At 47.2% G+C, this 20460-nt stretch overlaps 2 protein-coding genes across 6 annotated transcripts in view; one reads left to right on the top strand and one right to left on the bottom strand.

Annotated features, from left to right (window-relative positions):
* Window positions 1-20460, bottom strand: part of LOC108624168 (kinesin-like protein CG14535) — a 265820-nt gene that overhangs the window by 120373 nt on the left and 124987 nt on the right. The gene's annotated exons all lie outside the window — the stretch shown is intronic.
* On the top strand, window positions 2484-3150 carry LOC113464220 (uncharacterized). The gene is made up of 4 exons (XM_026812926.1): window positions 2484-2564; window positions 2659-2709; window positions 2872-2995; window positions 3059-3150. Exons 1-4 carry the CDS (start codon window positions 2484-2486, stop codon window positions 3106-3108), a joined length of 306 nt encoding a protein of 101 aa, XP_026668727.1. The 3' UTR covers window positions 3109-3150.

Raw genomic sequence — 20460 nt, 5'->3', positions numbered from 1 at the left:
ATCTAATTTATTATAGGAATGCATAATTATGATTAATAAATTAATAGAAATGCATCTCAGAAATTTTATTTCGCGATCCTTGAATAAATATAATCCAAAGCAGCGATCATGGTATTTATTTATACTCTGAATTTGGACCGTCGAGCTACAGATTGCAGTTTATCGATAATTCAAGCAGCCGCCAGAAGTTGGTTCGATGTAGTCGATAGTATCAGAGATTTAGCCGACTAAAAGTATCGTTGGCTACTATCGACTAAATCGATACTTTTCAGTCGATGGTGCCCATCACTAATAAGTGAACATGATTAAACATGCGTAATCCCCTAATAAGTTGATTAGCGTGGGAAGTCGATCGACGGACAGATGGGTGAATTAGAAGTTTCGCGGCTCGTCTCTGCGGGCTGCTCGAACAAATGGCCGGAATTGAATGGCTACGGAGGCAAACGGTTTCGTTCGAAGCCGCCCTCGTGCTCATTGCTCCCCGGAGACGTTATCGAAGGGACGCTGGAAATTAGTCTATATCTAGCGAATGCGCGGGGTGGTTGCCGAACGGGGCTAGTTTGTTTTCGAAAGTCGACGCCACGTCGCTGAAGGAAGACGTATGTCTCTCGATCAGCACCGTTCAAGAGAAACCTCTTCAATTTTGGTGAAACTTAATAGGAAACAGTTTCCCTCCCGATGACCCTAACCGTTTTAAAATTAGACGAGGAACAACGTGTGTGAACACGAAAGATCTCGACTGTGATAATCGCTTATCACACGCGATATCGGCATAAATAAAGAGAGGTTCGAGTCATCAATTACGGTGCTAATCAGGAGAGATCCATTCGGTTAATTGATTTAACAAGGTAGCGGGGATTAAGTTCAATTACGGTTGTTTTAATACGAGCATAATGCATCGATGAACCTCGAGACAAGAGTCAGCTATTAGACGATGCACGTAAATGGGAAGGCGCATATGGGTGCTTGTGGCTCAGAATCCACGTCTATCGGAACACCACCGCCACCCAATCTCCGTCCCGCATTAGTTTCATCGTTAACGATGTGCCTAGGACGTACGTATACCTCGTGCCATGGTTTAATCGTTACGTAAGTGCATCGTGAAATGCTGGCCGCTATCTCTTTGATTGTGTAGATAATCGTTCCAATTAAGCCGCTTTCCCACGATTCGAATCGCGAGTACGCGCGCGTTACTAACGAAATCAATGTCAAATAATAGCTCCCCGTGCCGAGCCGGCGCGGCGCGGCTGTTAAATAATTCGTCGGCCGGTAATCAGCTCGTAAAATTTTAACTCGTAACCCCGACGAGCCTCGCAATCGAACAAGTTTCTACGGCAAATTTTAGTTTCACAGGATTAGGATTTCCCGATGGATGGAAGACGGATGAACGAAGAACGCGCGAAAATCGCGACGGAACGAGCAGGGAGAAGAGTCACTGCGAGAAGTCTAAATTTATACTGACGAACGATCCCGCGGTCGAATTCGACGCGGTTTCCCTCCATTTATTTTCGCACGCGTGTCCAAAGCCGCGTTTAACACCGCTCGAGCGTCGTCTCACCCGCGACATTTATTTTTCTTCCACTCGGAGGGATTACGCTCTTTTGTTGACCCCCTCGGACACGCTTTTAGACTTCTAATTTGCCCGTAGACAAATAAGAGGACGTGATAAAATTTCTATTTCAATCCTGCGGTAAACGAGCGATGGACGTAATATATATTTGTATATGGCGGCGATTACGGGACGGGCGAACGAATTAACGCTCAATCAGTTAACGAGGATATTTCCTAGGCGAACACCTTGGAGCTGGACGCGAGAGACTTCTCTATTTGCCAAGCTAATGACCGGTTTCCAGGGTATTCGGTAATCAACCGAACAAAGGACCTTCCGGTCACGTTGAGTGTCCCCGTCCGTAGCGTCGACGCTAGTTTCGAGTCGTCCGGCAACTTCGACGTCTCGGGGACTATGCAAACGCGACCCATCTTTCTCCCTCTTCTAACGAACGACTCACCTCGCGGGACATGTTCACCGGAGGAGCCGTGGCCCGTTTCCAATGGACCGAGTTTCCAATAACGGAACCATTACGAGAATCCGACGCCGGGCGTACGTAATTAATTCGTCGCAACGAGTACTATTCGTTTTTCAGATAAAACCGTTGTAAACCAGTAACGACAGGACGGAGATTCAGTTTGACGGCTCGTAAACAGGGCGATTGTCGTTCTTCTTTTTTCAATTTAGATAAGGGCCATTAGGCGAAAATTAACCGATATCGACCGGTTCGCTCGACACTGGTTTACGACGGACTTTATGAACTCGTCCCCTAATAAAATAACCAACAACGAAGCGTTATTTAAACGAGAAACGCACGCAATTTGCTGGACTAATTGATCTGTTAACGACGATAAGGGATCTGTCTTTACGACGTGTCGGTTTCTTTTATAAAAAGACGTTCGAGGCGCGACTGTCTGAATTTGTAAGACGAAGGATGAACCGACTACTACTCTTGGCATTGCTGTTCGTCGTGTACGTCGCCGCGGCGACGCGTTGCATCGTCAAGGACGACAAGGTACGAGCGTACGAGCTAACGCTACCGAACGAACGCGTGGTCGAATCGTTTCTGGTAAATCGCGATCATGTTCTAATCGTCGTTGGTCCTTCAGGACGAGCCGGAGGTTCACGTGATCCGCTTAGGAGATCGCAGTGGAGGATCGGTGAGTAAAGGAGCTTTCCCCTCCCGACCCTTTTGTAGTAAATCACTGCAGGGTCGTATTAACTTCGAGATAGAAGATACGGATATAAAATTCCACGTTTGCGCGAGTACAATCGTCGTTATTCCGTATTTTATTCGCGATTAATTTCGCTCGAAACGGCAGGACGAATCGGACGTAATCGCGCTGCAGATTCCGGACAGCAGACGCAGACGGGAAACCCACGAGGCTTGCAAGAAGGATAAAGACTGCGTCAAGGGTCAGGTCTGCGTCCCGTATTTAGGATGCGGTGAGTATCGCAACGCAGTGTCTTTCGTTTTCTCTTTATTGCAAATTGAATTTATTTCACCAGTCAGGGGCCATCGGAAAATACCGCCGGGTGAAATGTTGACTCAACATTGAAGACCTGCTATCATTTTCTCGTAGTAAAATCGTAGTTGTCAGAATGCTTATAATAATAAAGTAGCGTTCTATGTCACGTGGTTCTTCTAATCTAACTAATCTCTTACGTATCTCATTGACACGAGAAAACGAATGTGGAAGTTTTAAGCATCTACAGGGAAACTAAAAGGGAGAAAATATCGGTGAGGTGAGAGACAGATGACGCGACGCGAGCGGGTCTCATTAACGCCTCGGAACAGAGTAAAGCGAGGCGTTAAAGAAAAAGGGAGCCGCGTTCAGTCATCGTAAATTTATCGGAGAACAACTGGCTGGCTGGCTGGCTGGTTGGCAGAGATTCCCGGCAGCCGTCTTAACCGCGAAATCCCGAGCTGCAAGGGGAGGCTCGTAGATTTAACAGTTAAAATCAATTAGCCCCTAATTGGCTTCGAAAGGTTTATCGCGAGTATCGTTTTATCGGTGGAGACGGGCTCGAGAGAGTCGTTACGAGAAGTAAGATCGATCGGCCACCGCGGGAATTGATTGGAATTTGAAATATGAACCGATGGAGAGAAGAGCTACTAAAGAATCGATGAGAAGCCCCGAGACTTTTTATAGTCGGAATTTACGGATACTTCGCATAGTTTGGCGTAAAGAAAAAGTTCGCATCGCTAAAGATGTTAGTGGATTGTTAGGTGAAAAATTCAGCTAAAAAATTGCCGACTCTCGGAGGATTTAGGAAGAGAGGAGGCGGGAAGCAAGAGCGGAGGAGGAGCTCGAAAGTTCGCGGTACGTGACGGTCGAGTGCGAGAGCGTCGGTCGTTAAAAGCCTTCGTCTCGCGGAGGGGAGCGCGAAGGGGGGGGAGGGCGAGAGCGTAAGCAAAAGGGGATGAAAAACTGTTGGGCGAAGAAACGCGATATTTCAACGGCGCGGGGTCTCCGCGGCGCGATTAATTGCCAAAATAACTGCAGACACGAGGAATCGTTTAGGCACCGGCCCCCGCGGAACATTGTTTACCGGTGGATACAGCCGGGTGGAATGCGTGTCCCGGTGGACACGCGGGACATAATATACGGGGACAGTTACCGCCCTCGGCGACGTATATTACCCCCCGCCGGGCAAAGTAGCGCTCTTTCGTCCGGCCCGCGGTGAAATATTCGCGCGGGACGAGCGGACATGATTCAGGAGAACCCGATCGATCGATCGTTTCGCTGCCGAGCTACTCCGATCGCGATTCCAACATTTGCCTCGACGTTCCATTTCCACTCCTCCACGCAACGCGAAACGACAACCGCGCTGAAAGCACTCGCACTAATGCATCCGAGATTAAATAGGAAATAATAGAAACGCTGCATACGAACGCGATTACACTCGGTAGTTGAAATTCCTTAACCTTCGTCGATTCATCTTCGAGGATTAAATCTTCGACTTGTTTAACTACTCGTTTCGCGTGCTGTTTCCACGCTACGGCGCGGTTACGCCCGGCTACAGGGACACGGAGTTTGGACCGTTGCCAACACGACTCTACAATAGTATTGCTCTGTTGCCTTAGACAAAACGTTGCCGCCGAGGCGTTTAATTAATTGTTGGCCGAAGACGTGCGAAACGAAGCGAGCGACGCAACAAATATTGTAACACGTAATAATAGATTAAAACTATTCGAGAGTCAATCACGAATTCAGTAATTTCATCTGACCTCTCGTCATGAATAAAAATGGCAATGAATTTTACAATGCATTTCCGTTGATTAACAGTAAGATTTTGCAAATAGCGAAAATTTGAAATTAAGTTTAACTGTCGATACGATGCAAGGGGGACTTAACAAGAACAGCCATTAACATTTCCGCGAACGGCAAACGAGCGCCCAGAGGGCAGAGGGCTGATTAAAGCTCGCTAGCTCGCTCGAGTTGGCGCGCGACAAACAGCCCCGAACCAGGAATATACCCGGGCGCAGTATACATCAGGAATCGAGTCGTTCAACCGTGGCCGGACCTTTAACCCGTTCGCCAGGCCTCCGGAGAATCCGTAGGGTTATACCATAGAGCAAAGCGAAGACGCGAGCGCGATTTATTTTCGGCCCGAGCGGCCGAATTTGCTCGGCTTCGTCGCGCGCGGCGATAAATAAAATCCACGTGGAGGAAGAGTAGAGCGACGACGAGACGCGTGTCTCGTTGCGAGGCACGCGTGAATCCTTCACGCAGCCACGCAGACGGTTCGTTCAAATCGAGCGTAGAAAAATGTCTGCGACGAGCTTTTAACCCTGGAATTCTCGCTATCAACCTGTCGCGTCGTCCTCGAATTAATAAAGGACCTCCGCCCTCGCATCCACGTCCCTTCTTCCGTTGTTTATCCGAACGGTGACGCGATTTTAGCCAACGGATACTTGGCATTAAATTCGCGGCGCGGAGAACGCGTGGGCGTGAGTGCTAAACGATGTTCGCGGACGTCTGTCGGGGAAGGGCCCTCGCGTCTGATAAATTCGTCCGCGGAACGACAATTAGTTTACGAGGGTATAAACGGCCGATCAGAAATATTACATTTATCAAATTCGTTACCGAGCGAGCGAGCGAGCGAGCGAGCGAGCGACCGTGGCCTCAATTAAGCGCGTGATGAAAGATTCTCTCTCGAAGAGAAATTCTCGAGCCGAGCTGCTTTGAAGTCCCTCGGAAGAAAAAACATTCGCGTATTAAAAAATTCCAGACGGGAAACTTGAGGAATTCAATTTTTTCCACAGCTCGATGGGAGGAAGCGCGCGGCCGGATTTCGGCGCAAAATAGGATTATATTTATGCGCGCTCGGTCGCATGTAAGTTTAACGATACGCGAAACGTGGACACATTTTTTTAATCGTCTCGCGTACGGTTTCGGTCTATTACGGGGGCGTAGAGGAGGGTAGGAGAACGGGGAAATTCCAATTTATTTTATACATATCGCTCGGCTAATTAGCCGCGCGCTGGAAAACGGCGGCAGCGGTTTTTACGACGGAATTTTATCGCGATCAAACGAATCGTCGGGTATAAAACGATCGTTATTGGCCATTATTATCGCTTGCGCTGGGTTTAATATAGAACTGGGCGTCCGCGGGTGGCTGGTTGACATCGCCGCCGGCCAGGGTAACCCAATATACGAGGTGGCTTACCGTTAATCCGGCGATTTTTAAATTATCCCCACAAAATTGCGTCCCGGGGCCGGGAACGGAGGACAACTTCTGAAACTGGCAGATAGCGTCCTGCCGGCGTAGTCCTGGCCAGCCAGGATCACGTTTGATCCTTCTGGGTATACGCGCTCCCGCCAGTTGGAGGAACAAATTTTCCAACTCCAGCTCGACTTTCACACTAGCCAACTTATCAAACCGATTTCACGTTATTTTGAATTCGTACCTGGAATCGCGAAACTCTGGGAACACGGAGAAACGCAGGAGGGAATAATATTGATTTGCGACGAACTTCAAAAGAGACTCATATGCATGAGGGACAGAGAAAAAGTAAAGACGACGGTGGAGGATGGGTCCGACCGCAAGCGCCTCACGTAACATCGCGTAGATTAAAGCCTGTGTGTCCCGGGGTTACGCGTGTGGGCGAAAACACACGGGAAATCTTGCGAGTTCACGGCCAGAACACGAACGGTAAGAAAATACGTACGGGAAGAAGACAGGGTCTCGACGGAGAAAAATCAAGTGGAGGAACTCCGCGATAACTCAAACACGCATTCCGAAGGACTCACCCCTTTTTTTTTCTAGGCGAGTCTGGTGGGAAACTTTTCCAATTATCCCGTATTAAAAGGTGGCGACGATCGGAATAGGAACGGCGTCAACTTACTTTTTCTCCTCTCGAACGGCTACGTTCGAAGGGCTGCGCCTTTCTTTCGTCCGGGAATGCCCGCGGGACAATATTACGCGTTCGACCGTCTACATCTGCTTTTCCATATCGCCGCCCGTACACCGCCGGGGAAAATGGAACTTCAATTTCGCGGAAGCGACCGCTTTAATCGCTGGATTCCTGCGCCCTTCTTTTACGATCGTGATTCATCCGTTCATATATTCCGTTTCACGCCGTTAACATTACGTTTACAACCGACACAACAAGATTCCTTTATACCCCACGAATACGTATTTGTTCAATCGCTAACGCTCTTTAATTAATAAAAAAGATTTCCAATCAGTGAACGAGGGAACGAGTTTACACTCGCCGCAAGGAAATTTATTTACGAATGTTCATTTAATGTTTGATTAATCAATCGGAGAAAATTTCCAATCACTAAACGTGAACTAATATAAATTCTATTTCTTTGTTTTGCTCACATCGTTCTTATATGTAGAGAGTGATTTCCGATCACTCTTCTCGTTCCTCTTATTAACTATAAAAGACTTTTATTCCCCTCGCAGGGGAACACGGAATAATACTTACTAAGACTGAGAATGATTCGGGCGGTGGGCTTCGAATCGTCCGGGAGCGGCGATGTCGCGTCATCGGTGGTCATAAACGCGCGTCGAGGGTCCCTGAGCCGTAATTTTCAGCAGTAAAAGGTGAGGTATAGGCCGGGGGTGGTGACTTAGGCGAGCTACGGCCTAGTCGTTATTATTTTACTGGCTCTAAACGGCCCGCCGAATGCGCGGTGGCTCGATTCGAGGAAACGAGACTGGACGTTAAACGCGTCGTTACTCGACTATAGAAGCAATCGGACTTGTAATTTAACGGTGAATTCAGAAATTTACCGTTTTATGTATACGGATCGACTTCCATTCACGCGTTAACTAAAAGGGACAGAAAATGAGCGTGCAATCTTATCAGGCGAACCTGATCATCTCAAAGCTTTCACCGAAGTATAATTTCCCTGTCCATGAAGGTTTCATTTTGAAGAAAGGGTTATCGCGTTCCCATAAAGAAGATACCAGCGGCCGTGGTTGCGCGCAGTTTGGTTACGGGTTGAAAAGCACGTGGCACGACACGCAGAATCTAATACGTTTAATTGAGCAGCCGCGGGGAGGTTTTCGATGTTACCCGAGCACGAAAGGTCGATGAAAGTTCGGTGCCGGCGCACGAAAGAAGAATTAATTCCCGGCCGTAAAGCTTCCCATTATGTTAACAGCCCTCGTCGACGATAAACTAGCGAGTCGCGGTTATATGTCGGCCACGTGCACATAATATACACGTTTCCCCGTGAAAACGTCAGATTCCTAGCTCGTTAACGAAATCATTCTCACCACAAAAAAATGTAACTATGTTTCTTTGGACATTGAATATCCGTTAAATGAATCGCTGCTCGCGATTTTACGGTTCTAAATTGTCAGTTCTGGTGGAAAGTAACCGCGACCAACTCGGGGCTCCTGTCTCGCAGGCTGAGAGAAGTCGAGACTGAAGGAACGAGCCAGCCTTAATCCTCGGTACGCACTTACGCGGAAACGTGTCGTGAAAACCATCCGCGCGATGCCTCTATGGGCTGGATCAGCCTTCGCCCGGGACATAATGCCCGTCGAAATGGTCGCTTTAATATGATATACGTATCACTTACGCGGGAAGCGATAATGAAAAGATTTGCTGGCTCTTTATGACTTCCCGTTGCCCGCTAACGGCCGCTCTTCCCTCCCCTCACTTCTTCACCGGCCGGGGAAGGGGGCCGTAGGTTTTCTCTCCACTTTCACGATCTCCCGGGCTCCTATTAATTTTTCATTAAGCCTCGCTCTCGACGAAATTAACCGTCTGCCTTTGACTCAGGTCGAAAGGTCCGAGGAACTTTCGTCCGCGTCAAAAGAAAATTGATATTCGCCGTCGCCGTTCTTATTCTTAACGGCGCGATTTTTCCAGCAAAATTTTAATCGATCACGAGATCTCGGCGGCGTGAGATACGATTCTTTCCTTAACGTTAAACGAATAAATTGCGATTGCTCTGTTCGTTTTCGGAACGATTTCCTCGAGGAAGGATCGCCGGTTAATTCGAGAGATCGCAGCTACCGACCCTAACGCTGCGCTCTACGCGACGCGAGGATATAGTAATCGAGCGTCGTTAGGGGGTCCGCACAATGCGTGCCAGGACGCGATTCCACGATACCACCCCCATTGTCTATCGGAATCCAACCCCTGTCTCGGTGCTACGAGCCTCGTGTCCGTGACGACTGACTGCGGTTTAACCTCGGCGGTTTAGCACGCTCAAACGAGCCCGTTGTCGAACCCTCTTCCCCCTTACTCTTTCGATTCGCCTCTGCTCTTCTATCCGGTCGACACGCGCGCCTCGTCAAACGTACTGCCTTCTAAATCTTGCGTACGAGCGAATCTCGCGAAGCTCATAACGATCCGTTCTCGCTCGTCATTTTTAATTAATTATTTGCATGAACAATTTGTTCCTTAAAATGAGATACGACGCAGGCGCGAACGTCTCAATTAGAAGGAACGTTTTTGGTGAACCGAACCGAGGCAAACGAGACGGTAACGACGCGTATTGTGTTCCGTGCAAAGACACGGCTAATTAGGAGGCAGGTCTCGTTGATTCTAGCGACGACGCGAGTGCAAATTGTCACGGAACCGTTCGAGAGACATCGCGTGAAACCGTCGTACATCTGTAAATCGTGAGTCTCGTAGATCCGTGACACGGGACGGAAAAATGTTCGACGTTCGACAGGCCGCGGCGAAAAAGTCGCCTGGTATACGTCGGCGAACAGACGGGGCAAAAACTGATGCGGAATATAGGAGCTATAAATATCTCCGAGACGACAGAATTCGTCGCAGCCTTGGCGACGTTCGGGAAAATTTTCCTATTAATTTTCGTCGCGTCCACTTTTTGCGACTCTGTGTTCTAAGCACGCGGCAAGAAGCTTTCCCACGAGATTGTCTACAGAGATATTCAGAAAATGAAATGCTCGCGGACTTTCCATCGTTGAATTAATTTCTCAAAGAGAGCCGGTAACTGCGAAAACAGATTGTACTAGAATAAACGCAATTTTTGCCAGAGTGTACGTGTATGATTTCCGAAAACAAAATCTCGTCAGGCGATAAATTCTCCCCGCGTCCTGTTTTTCCCCGTCGCTTTACATATTGTCCCGATACACGGCAATCCTCGGAGGACAACGCAGCTACGCTGGTTCCTTCGGAACGGAGACCCGAGGGTAGGATATCTCTCCGCGCGGCGGGAATACAAATGATTTTATTAGAACTCGTGTTCGACACGCGAATAAGTAAACGGTACACGGGACTGTGGCGTCTTCGAGCGGCTCGCAGTGGCAATTTCCATGGAAAATTGCGAACACCGGTGGTACCTGTAACTAGCTACTGTAGGGATTCATGCCGACGACGTGTTTATATTTTAACAACGTAGCCACCGAACAGTGCTGCGACGACACGGTTCCGAAATACGAAACGCAATAACGATTCGGATCCTGCCATAAGGTGGAACGTACGTTTCTATTCGAGAACAAACTGCTCGAAACCGTCCTTCGATCCGCCCTATTACTCGTCGGAATTACCCCATTTCGTTGCGGGAGAAGTGGTGAATTAAAATGGAGCTCGCGAAACATTGTCGAGAGGACGGCAACTTTTCTACCCGTTCCAGTGTTCACCGCGAGATCTCCTCTTGCCGGGTTACTCCCGAACTTTTTCAAGTATCGGTGCAACTCGGCTTAGCCTACTTTCCAGTTAGCATTAGTATCCAAGCTGTGCGCTCCCTTTAGAAACGTTCCCGATAGACGATAACTACTTCCCAAGTGAGTCAGAGAAGAGGGCCACTCTCAAATTACATTCTCACGTTCTTTTTGTTAATCATTAATTTTTACTGCGATAAAAATTGAAGACCGTGTGCGAAGATCGAAGGGGATCACATACTAATTTACTCTAATCGACCGAGTATCAACGGTTTAGCGTCTGAGGGCCCAGCCTAATTAGTGCCAGACTCCAAGACGATGTGCAATTTCCATCGTCTTGGGCCGTGTCCGCGGTGGAAGGCGAAATTCAATCCGAGCGGAAGGACGCTCGGGAAATAATTAGCGCGGCGCGTACTCCCTTTAAGGTTCCTGATCCAGAGGGATCACCGCCGTGATCCCCCAAATATGAATATAATTTGGCGGCCGGCGAGGAGGGAGGGGCGAGGAATTCCGGTCGGACGCGCGAGGAAACCATCGGACTCGTGGATCAACCAACGTCGTAATTATGTTTCGTTCGCTGACAGCCTGCCACCGATAATGAATATCAAAACGCAGTCCGGCTCGATCCCCGTTTTCCTCCTGTATTTTTATCCTTTTTTTTTTACCACTCCGCGAGGAAAGTAAAATATTTCAGCCGCGGTTGGATCAATTTTAACGCGTTCGTGGTCGCAACTCTGCCGACTTTATTACCGTGTCGCGGTAGTTTCCCGTCTTAATTGCGGAAAATGTTACCGTTCGTCTGTGACCATTGATCGTTAATTATTCGGCCGCCGCTGTGACACTGTATACCATTGTTGATGGAATAGAAGTTGCATTGTGCACCGTTCCGGTATGCATTGTACGGATTTTTGCTCGTTAACCGGGGTCACCGCATGATACCGAGCTCCAACAATTTTTGTACAACTCTGTCAATTTATTCTCCACAATACTACACGCGTGACGTTTTGTTACGAAAAGATTTCTGCAATAATTATCGTTTTAAGGGAACTGTACGTGTAACAAAGTTGACGACGAATGTTTTTTAACGTATAAATTAATTCATCCGACGCTTACGAGATTTCAATAATTTTCATTTGATCGAATGTGGAAATTTCGCGATGAAGCAGCAGTGATTTTAAGACGGAGCGAAGACGAATTCCTCCATTTTCGGCACCCTCGAATAATGGGCCAGGATAGTTGAAATATTTTTGGCGGGCAACTGGCGCCTGCCGTTTCGTCTGAATAGGTGCCAGCGACCACCAGGGAATCTTGGCTGCGAGCGTTTGCAACCCCTTAAGCCGCATTCTCGGTACACACCCTCTCGAGAATGCTCCATTTTCCGCGGAACTCGTGGAGCCGAAGAATCGGAAATAAAGCCCTTCCTCTCTCCCTCATCGTTCGGCCGCCAATCCTCCCGATTGTGTATAAACGAGCCTAAGCCGTGTCTCGCATATATTATCTATCGCGATTGTCTGCAGTTTAAACCAGAGAAGAGATGTGAAACTCGAACGTGCATTTAAGAAGTCTAATATATAGACCATAGATTTTTATGTAAAATATAATATTTACGATGATCAATTAATAAAATGTATTTGATATGGACGTTCGTTTTATCATTTAAACAGTGCAATTTGCATTTACTTATGATTTCTTATTTAGTTCCATACAACGCATTTTCTGCAAAAATTTTTTATGTATCAAAGAATGAGAAGTCGATTAGAGGCGAGATTTTAATAACAATATAATTATAATTTGATTAACGTCGAACTTCTTATTCCGTCTTATGAACGAGGGTTAGGGTAACAAGAATCTTCGGGGTTCATCTCGAACGATTAATCTTGTCCCGATAATATTTGTCTCTGGATACGAGGCGTGGTCGCTATTCGTCCCTCAGTGATTTCCACATTTTTTTCCCTCTCTTTCCCTGCGGAGAGAGCGTAGGATTCCGCCGAATCGCAGCCACGAAAGCCGAAATTGCCTGTTCGACGAGAAGTCAGGCGCAGGGTCGACGCTCGAAAGCCTATTATCCGTGCATTATCATCTTTAATTTGTTTTCGCGGCAGATTATCTTAGGGGATTAGCTCGTCTCTCCCGTTCCCACTCGTTTTTCTCTTTTTTTTTTGCCATTCCGATCTTCCATCTACGCCACGATCTCTGCCCCCCCGTCGAATAAGAATCGCCTAAAGGAGCTGGCAATTAAGGAAACGTCAGATTTTCGTATCTCCTCCCGTTATCGAAGCTCTCGCGTAATTCCGCTTTCGGGCATTTCGAAAAAAACCTCCCGGTTTACTGACTCACCGAGGATAATTGGAACGCGCGCGTTTCTGAACGAATCCTGTAACTAGGCAACGATCTTGGAGTTACAGTGTAAACAGTGAAAAATTGAGAACGCGCGAAAGCTTAACGAGAAGCTTAATGACCAGAATGCGCGCAATAATTGCGCAGCGATACTCGGAACGAGGCTCGGAGGAAATGAAAAAATAAAAAAAAAAAAAAAGAGAAGAACGAGCTTTTAATGAAACGCGGCGCCCCATTAGCGCATGAAAAAAAGATGGATTTTTAATTGAAATTTCCATTCTGCCGCGCCGAATTGGAACGCTGCCGCCACCTTCGCTGCAGACCCGGGGAACGGTTGGAGGATCCGCGCGGACGATAACCGTAGGAAACTGCAGCCGAGCAATCGATGCCTACCGGGTGTCTCCCGAAAATCTGATGAACGTACGCTACACACACGCGTCGGGAAGAGAAGATCGCGCGGAAAAGGGTAACGGCAGGCGTATAGAGTGCGATTGACAGTGTAATTCGCGGTTCGATCGCTTTCAGCCGGGGCAAATTGGATGAAAAACTCGTTCGATGAAGGGGCGGCGGGCCGGGGAGGTGGGAGAGAGTCGCGGACTAAATATACCCGGCGCTTTTCCGCGCGTAACGGAAAAATGCATTTCAATTATCGGTTCGCGCGAGCAGCGGCAATTTCGGGCTTAACCACGGTAAATTCGGTGCCTCGGTCACTCACCCGGAAAGCTAGCAGCAGTGGTACCGTAATTAAATTCCGAACGGGACGTCCCGTCAAAAACCTTCCCCCACGCGCAGAAAGATCAGACAGCCCCACGTGGCCACAGCGCGGCAGATTTTCAGGAAGAAACGATTCGGTTCCTTCTTCAAACTTGCACGATGAAATTGTAAATTCAAAGAGACTGAGAATGCTCACGTCCAATTCTTAAAACACATCCTAATGGACGGATTCTATTAACAATAAAAATGTGTACACACGCCCGAGCGTAAAGCCGCTGAAACGCAACCCTAAATACCATTCATGGCTATCGTATTTCAGACGGAAATTTTTTCCTGCTATTTAGCCCCGCGAGAATTTGCTAACACGCAACGTAAAGGGAGCGCGCGCGTGCGATTAAATTGAAATATTCGGTGAAAAATTCTCGCTCTGGAATTCGATGGAGAGACAGAGAGAGATTAGCGGGTCGGGTAATTTATCGTCGTTTAATTATCAACAAAAATCACCCCGCCCAAGGCTCGAAACGGGCCGGCTGTGGCCGACGAGAGACAGAATGAGAAAGGGGGTGTTCGGTATATCGAGAGGGTGGGCGACCGGATTTAATTTTAATCTCTCATGCTTTTAGCGCATGAGACGATTTTTCAAAGTCCCCGGCCTTCCTTCCCCTTTTGCCGCTGCCATGTCGCGGCCTCATAACTCTCCGCCGATGTATTAATGTCGTGTTAGCAAGCATAAAAAGAGAAGAACGAGCTTTTAATGAAACGCGGCGCCCCATTAGCGCATGAAAAAAAGATGGATTTTTAATTGAAATTTCCATTCTGCCGCGCCGAATTGGAACGCTGCCGCCACCTTCGCTGCAGACCCGGGGAACGGTTGGAGGATCCGCGCGGACGATAACCGTAGGAAACTGCAGCCGAGCAATCGATGCCTACCGGGTGTCTCCCGAAAATCTGATGAACGTACGCTACACACACGCGTCGGGAAGAGAAGATCGCGCGGAAAAGGGTAACGGCAGGCGTATAGAGTGCGATTGACAGTGTAATTCGCGGTTCGATCGCTTTCAGCCGGGGCAAATTGGATGAAAAACTCGTTCGATGAAGGGGCGGCGGGCCGGGGAGGTGGGAGAGAGTCGCGGACTAAATATACCCGGCGCTTTTCCGCGCGTAACGGAAAAATGCATTTCAATTATCGGTTCGCGCGAGCAGCGGCAATTTCGGGCTTAACCACGGTAAATTCGGTGCCTCGGTCACTCACCCGGAAAGCTAGCAGCAGTGGTACCGTAATTAAATTCCGAACGGGACGTCCCGTCAAAAACCTTCCCCCACGCGCAGAAAGATCAGACAGCCCCACGTGGCCACAGCGCGGCAGATTTTCAGGAAGAAACGATTCGGTTCCTTCTTCAAACTTGCACGATGAAATTGTAAATTCAAAGAGACTGAGAATGCTCACGTCCAATTCTTAAAACACATCCTAATGGACGGATTCTATTAACAATAAAAATGTGTACACACGCCCGAGCGTAAAGCCGCTGAAACGCAACCCTAAATACCATTCATGGCTATCGTATTTCAGACGGAAATTTTTTCCTGCTATTTAGCCCCGCGAGAATTTGCTAACACGCAACGTAAAGGGAGCGCGCGCGTGCGATTAAATTGAAATATTCGGTGAAAAATTCTCGCTCTGGAATTCGATGGAGAGACAGAGAGAGATTAGCGGGTCGGGTAATTTATCGTCGTTTAATTATCAACAAAAATCACCCCGCCCAAGGCTCGAAACGGGCCGGCTGTGGCCGACGAGAGACAGAATGAGAAAGGGGGTGTTCGGTATATCGAGAGGGTGGGCGACCGGATTTAATTTTAATCTCTCATGCTTTTAGCGCATGAGACGATTTTTCAAAGTCCCCGGCCTTCCTTCCCCTTTTGCCGCTGCCATGTCGCGGCCTCATAACTCTCCGCCGATGTATTAATGTCGTGTTAGCAAGCAATTTAACAATGGCAAACGGCCGGGTACGTTTCGCAAGTGGAGCGGATCGGTGAACGCGCGTATTTAACCGCGCGGGACGCGACGTGCAAACGCTGAAAAGAGGAGGGAAGCTTGAAAGGAACATATTGAAGCCATCGAGAAAAGGCAACGGCCACCGAAAGGCCATTCCAGAAAACGATTTCCGCTTGGAAACGGTAAACCAGGCCAGTTTACAGCAGTCGATTCGTTCCGGGCCGGGGGAATCGCTGGTAGACGTAGCTGGATCGAGACAAAGAGCTAATTTTCGAGCTACCACGTATCCGCGCGGCCGAGATATATCGAGCGTGCCCGGTACGATTTGACCCAGTGTGTACCGACTCCGGAGACGAGGAAATAAAGGGAGTCGACCAACCGTACCAGGCGAGACACGCACGTAACCGCGCACGCACCCCGGTGATCCATATAACGCTGTCAACCCGAATCTCCATCTCAGATAAAACCACTGAAAATGCTCGCCCAAAAAGCTCGACCCGCTTCCTGTAAGCAGGGATCGTGCCGAAGTATTGAGGTCAAACTGCGATACAACCGTTGCATCGAATGGTTGAACGCAGAGGAACGCACGGTTTTGTTCATCGAGCAAGTGTCCTGCCTATTGAATGGCACTCTTTCAAACCTTTCGATCCTAATATCGAAATAGCACCGAATACACGAATTAAAAAGAGAGGAGGGAGGAGGATGAGGAGGAGGCGTATAGAGAGGACACATTCCACGTAGATTGATTCAGCTATCCGGGTCATTTGCATGCAGTCACAGTTTCTCCTTCGGTTGGTTCTAATATCGAAATGGCTGCGATGCGAAGTATCGAAGAGAGAAAGCGGATCAACGACACTCGATGATGGGCGAAGCCTCGTGACACGGAACACTGTCACATCGAGTAATTAACACTTCATCAACGGTAAGAGAAGTTCGGGAAATCCGGTACAGCTAGATTACAGCTGTTGCTCAACTTGGAGAGCTCTGACTGATGCGCCGCGGCGATGACGTCGAAAGGATTTCACGATTTTCTAATTATTGGAAGACCGCACCGGGACCGTTTCCATTTAACCCCGTCCCCGATTCGCGATGAAAATAGCTACTGCTGATTAACGCAATCGACCTATGACTTCTGGGAAAAGCGTTTACAGAGAGTTTGCACGAACAGACGAAGATCCGTTTGTACAGTGTGCAAGAATGCAAATAAGGCTTCTATCCGTTCCCGAACGATAATTACTACCGCCGAGTAACCAGACAGTGAATTATACGCGATTCGTCGCGTGTAACGCGCGACGACGCGACTCGCGGCAAGATTTAAATATTAGGGTTACGACGTGATATCGCGAGACTGAAACGAGATGGAGGCTTCCGGATTCGGGAGATTAATGGTACGTGACAGTCAGCTGGAAGATTAGTTCCGCGGAGGGGGTGGAATTTCAAATTCTGTATGTAGTTCGAGCTTAGTCTGACGTTTCCCCCCCGGATACTCGGAATATTCTCCGGGAACTTTCGGATCGCAACGTCGATCGCAGACGTTGCATTAACCGAACCGCGGAACACTTCTGATAAAGAAAACAAGCATAATCGTATCTCCGCTGTGTTTGAACAAAATGTTCCCGGGCCGATTGAATGAATGCAAAGAGCATTCGTATCGCGATTGCTAGATACAATTATGATATTACTGTAATAATGTGGAGCTACGGGAACGGTACCCGCTTCCATTCCCCAACTCTCTTCATTTATCGCTCGTAATTAATTGCCCGTTCTCTCCCCGCGATAGAATCATCGACTTTGTTTACGCGTTTCGATTCCTGGATGTAAACAAGCATTGCACTTTTCGATGCAGCGGTTATCCCCATTAAACCGATTGTCGTCACAACGGTTAATTAACCAGACAAATTAAGCAAGCTGGTTATCCGAATTAACCAGTTATAGAGAATCTCTTTTGGCTCGTTGTGATTCAAGTCTTGACCGCGTGGAAGATGGTAATCAATTTAATTCTCAGCTATATACCTGCTCGGTGAACGTCGTTGAACCGATTCGTTGAAGCGAGGGCGACGGTTTCGAGTCGCGGGCGAGAAAATAATCTATTATTTCGTTGGGACGATGACGCCCATTAAATTTATTCACTTACTTCACCCTCCGAGTGTAAACAGTGGCCAGACTACCGTGACGCGATCCGCGGGTATCCCTCCTCTTCGACCCTCGCGGCGACTCCCTCATTATTCTCTATTCCCAGTTACACGCCTGACACCTCCGCGCTAACTTTCACCAACAATTTGCAATTCTTATATTCAATCATCTCGACTATCTTTAACAGATAGACACATTATTTTTTCCAAAAATACATAAGACAATTAATCTAATTCTCATGTTATGGAATTATAAAAATGAACTGCATTTCTTGGCGTATGAAAAATATGATTTTGCTTGAATTCTGTACACTAATAACAAGTTTTGTCATTCTCTTATCTTTAGTAATATCAAATAAAACCGTGGGGCAAAGTTTTAAATACCGATGGGATACAAAAACTTTTTGCATAACGAAAAGAGAGGCACGGTTAACGACGTACTTAAATATTCCCAACGTTTCGCGCGTTCTGACCCTCGAAAGCTCGAACGTTTCGAGGATCTCGCCGGAGGCGAACGATTCGAAAGAGGAGAACAGGCCGAAAGCTCGAGGGGGAGACCTGGCATAACACTTATATCTTATTCCACGACGGTAGGAAATGGATTTATCTTTGCCCTCCGACCCCCGCTGAATATGTGCGCAGATCCGACGGAATCCACGGCCATTATTTATTCTCCTTCATTGACATCAGGACAAGACTGCTTTCCCAGTGTTTAACGTATCCGCCTCGCGTATCAGATTTCGATTCAGCTTTCCCCGCGAAACTTCCTCGCGAAATGGATTTTCCTAATGCTCGTGTCCCCGTTTCAATTCCACGTATTGTCTTGATTTAGGGCAAAATACTAACTATTAATCTAGACGCATATGGAATTTTATAAGGCTTGTCATTTTTAATTTATTTTACAGAGTTATTAAGACATTATCTCCCATTAGTTTTTATCCCAGTGACGTGCAAATGGAAGTAATTGAAATGAAATATTAAAAACGAATTAATAATTCCAAACATCGATATTACTCAGATATTTATAAACACTAAAACGTTTGAGAATTAATCATACATATAAATGTAATCCCGGGTGAAAATGGACTCATTAAAATACAATATACTAAGTGGGATAAATTGGCAATCCCCAGAGGATTTACTATCTCTATTTTGAATTTAGTTATTTATTGACTTTAATTACGAGCAACTCTTTTATTAATATTCATACTGCATACGATAAATTAACAAAAATTGCAATTTGCTGTGGTTATATGAAATTGAACCCTGCGTATGAATTCGGCACACGTCGTCTCGTGTCGCGATTCCGTATTCCGCGAATCTGTCTGCTTAATATCCTGGTTGGTCGTATCGAGGACCGTCATCTCGATGAGCGGCCACGGCACATGTACGAAATATACCAGAATCTTAATGGACCCGCGCACGATTCTTGTATCGTTAGAGCCCCGCGGCACCTCAGGGAACTCCGTTATCGTCCAGACTTCGTCTATCTGCGAATATTTCGACTGTCCCAGCGAATTTATCGAGCTACATTCGCGCGTTTTATAGCCATTTTACCAGACGCTACGGAACACATTTTTGGGTATCAGAGGAGCCCGTCGTGGTTTTATTAACGCCTTCCGAAATAAATTTTCGATACTGGTGAACATTATCAAGCGAAAGGTATATGTGACTGTCAAGAAATTCATGAAAGTTCGGTCGAAAGACTATTTTTCATTGGACAGGAGGAAAAACGGTGAAATATTTTGTGGCGCGTGCGGCCGACGAGAGCGAGACCGGAATGACAAATTATGTCCCGGTGACCCTAGTTTACCGTAGTCATAGAAGTCGGATTAGACCACGTAATCGACAACCGATCCATCAGCCCTCCCAAATGCGATCTTAATACATCTGGCCATCGGCCAATCGCTTTCTCTCTATCTTCGCCCGATCTTGTGACACACACGAACATACTCGCCGGGAAGAGAGAGGGAGACTTCTCGTAAGCGATCCTACCTGACTGGCGTACTAATGCCGCCCGACGACGAAGATTGACGGACAAACGCAGTCGAGAAAAAAAGACGTTTTAAGCGCTAACGAGACCCCGCGTGAAATATTATCATCCTCTCGATGGAATGAATTTCTTTCAACGCGATGCACAGTGCGTTCTCATGAGACGTGGATAAAAAATCAACTTCTACGTTGGCACTTGAAATCGTGATTGCAGGGTTTCATTATGAATGTAAAGAGTTTAATTTGGAGGTATAAATAAATGAATTACGATGCCCTGCTACGTTGCGTGCAAATCAAGAGCATAGTATAAGAAAGGAAAGTAGGTTCTTTGTCAAGAAGTAAATAGTAAGTAGTAAAACTAATAACTGCCTCTTGCGCATGACAAAATCACAGAACCAACAACGTGACGGCTTAATTGAATGTCCGTGACTCTACCGGTATTCAGAAATTTATTCCGTAATGAGTGCAGTTAAAATGAAATTGCATTGGACCTTCCATGTACCTGGCAATTGAAGCTAAGAATTTTGTCTGAAACAGTTCTCGCTTGGACGAAGAAAAATATTTTGCAACAATTTTATTTATTAATAATTATTGACGCTAGCAAAAAGTTTTTATACAGAAGTTGTAGCCACTGACGT

Source organism: Ceratina calcarata, unplaced genomic scaffold (genome assembly GCF_001652005.2).
Source record: "Ceratina calcarata isolate Rehan_Ccalc_2016 unplaced genomic scaffold, ASM165200v1 scaffold301.2, whole genome shotgun sequence".
NCBI classification, from domain to species: domain Eukaryota; kingdom Metazoa; phylum Arthropoda; class Insecta; order Hymenoptera; family Apidae; genus Ceratina; species Ceratina calcarata.
Note: the sequence above shows the minus strand (reverse complement) of the source record. Positions and strands in the feature narration are given on the sequence as shown.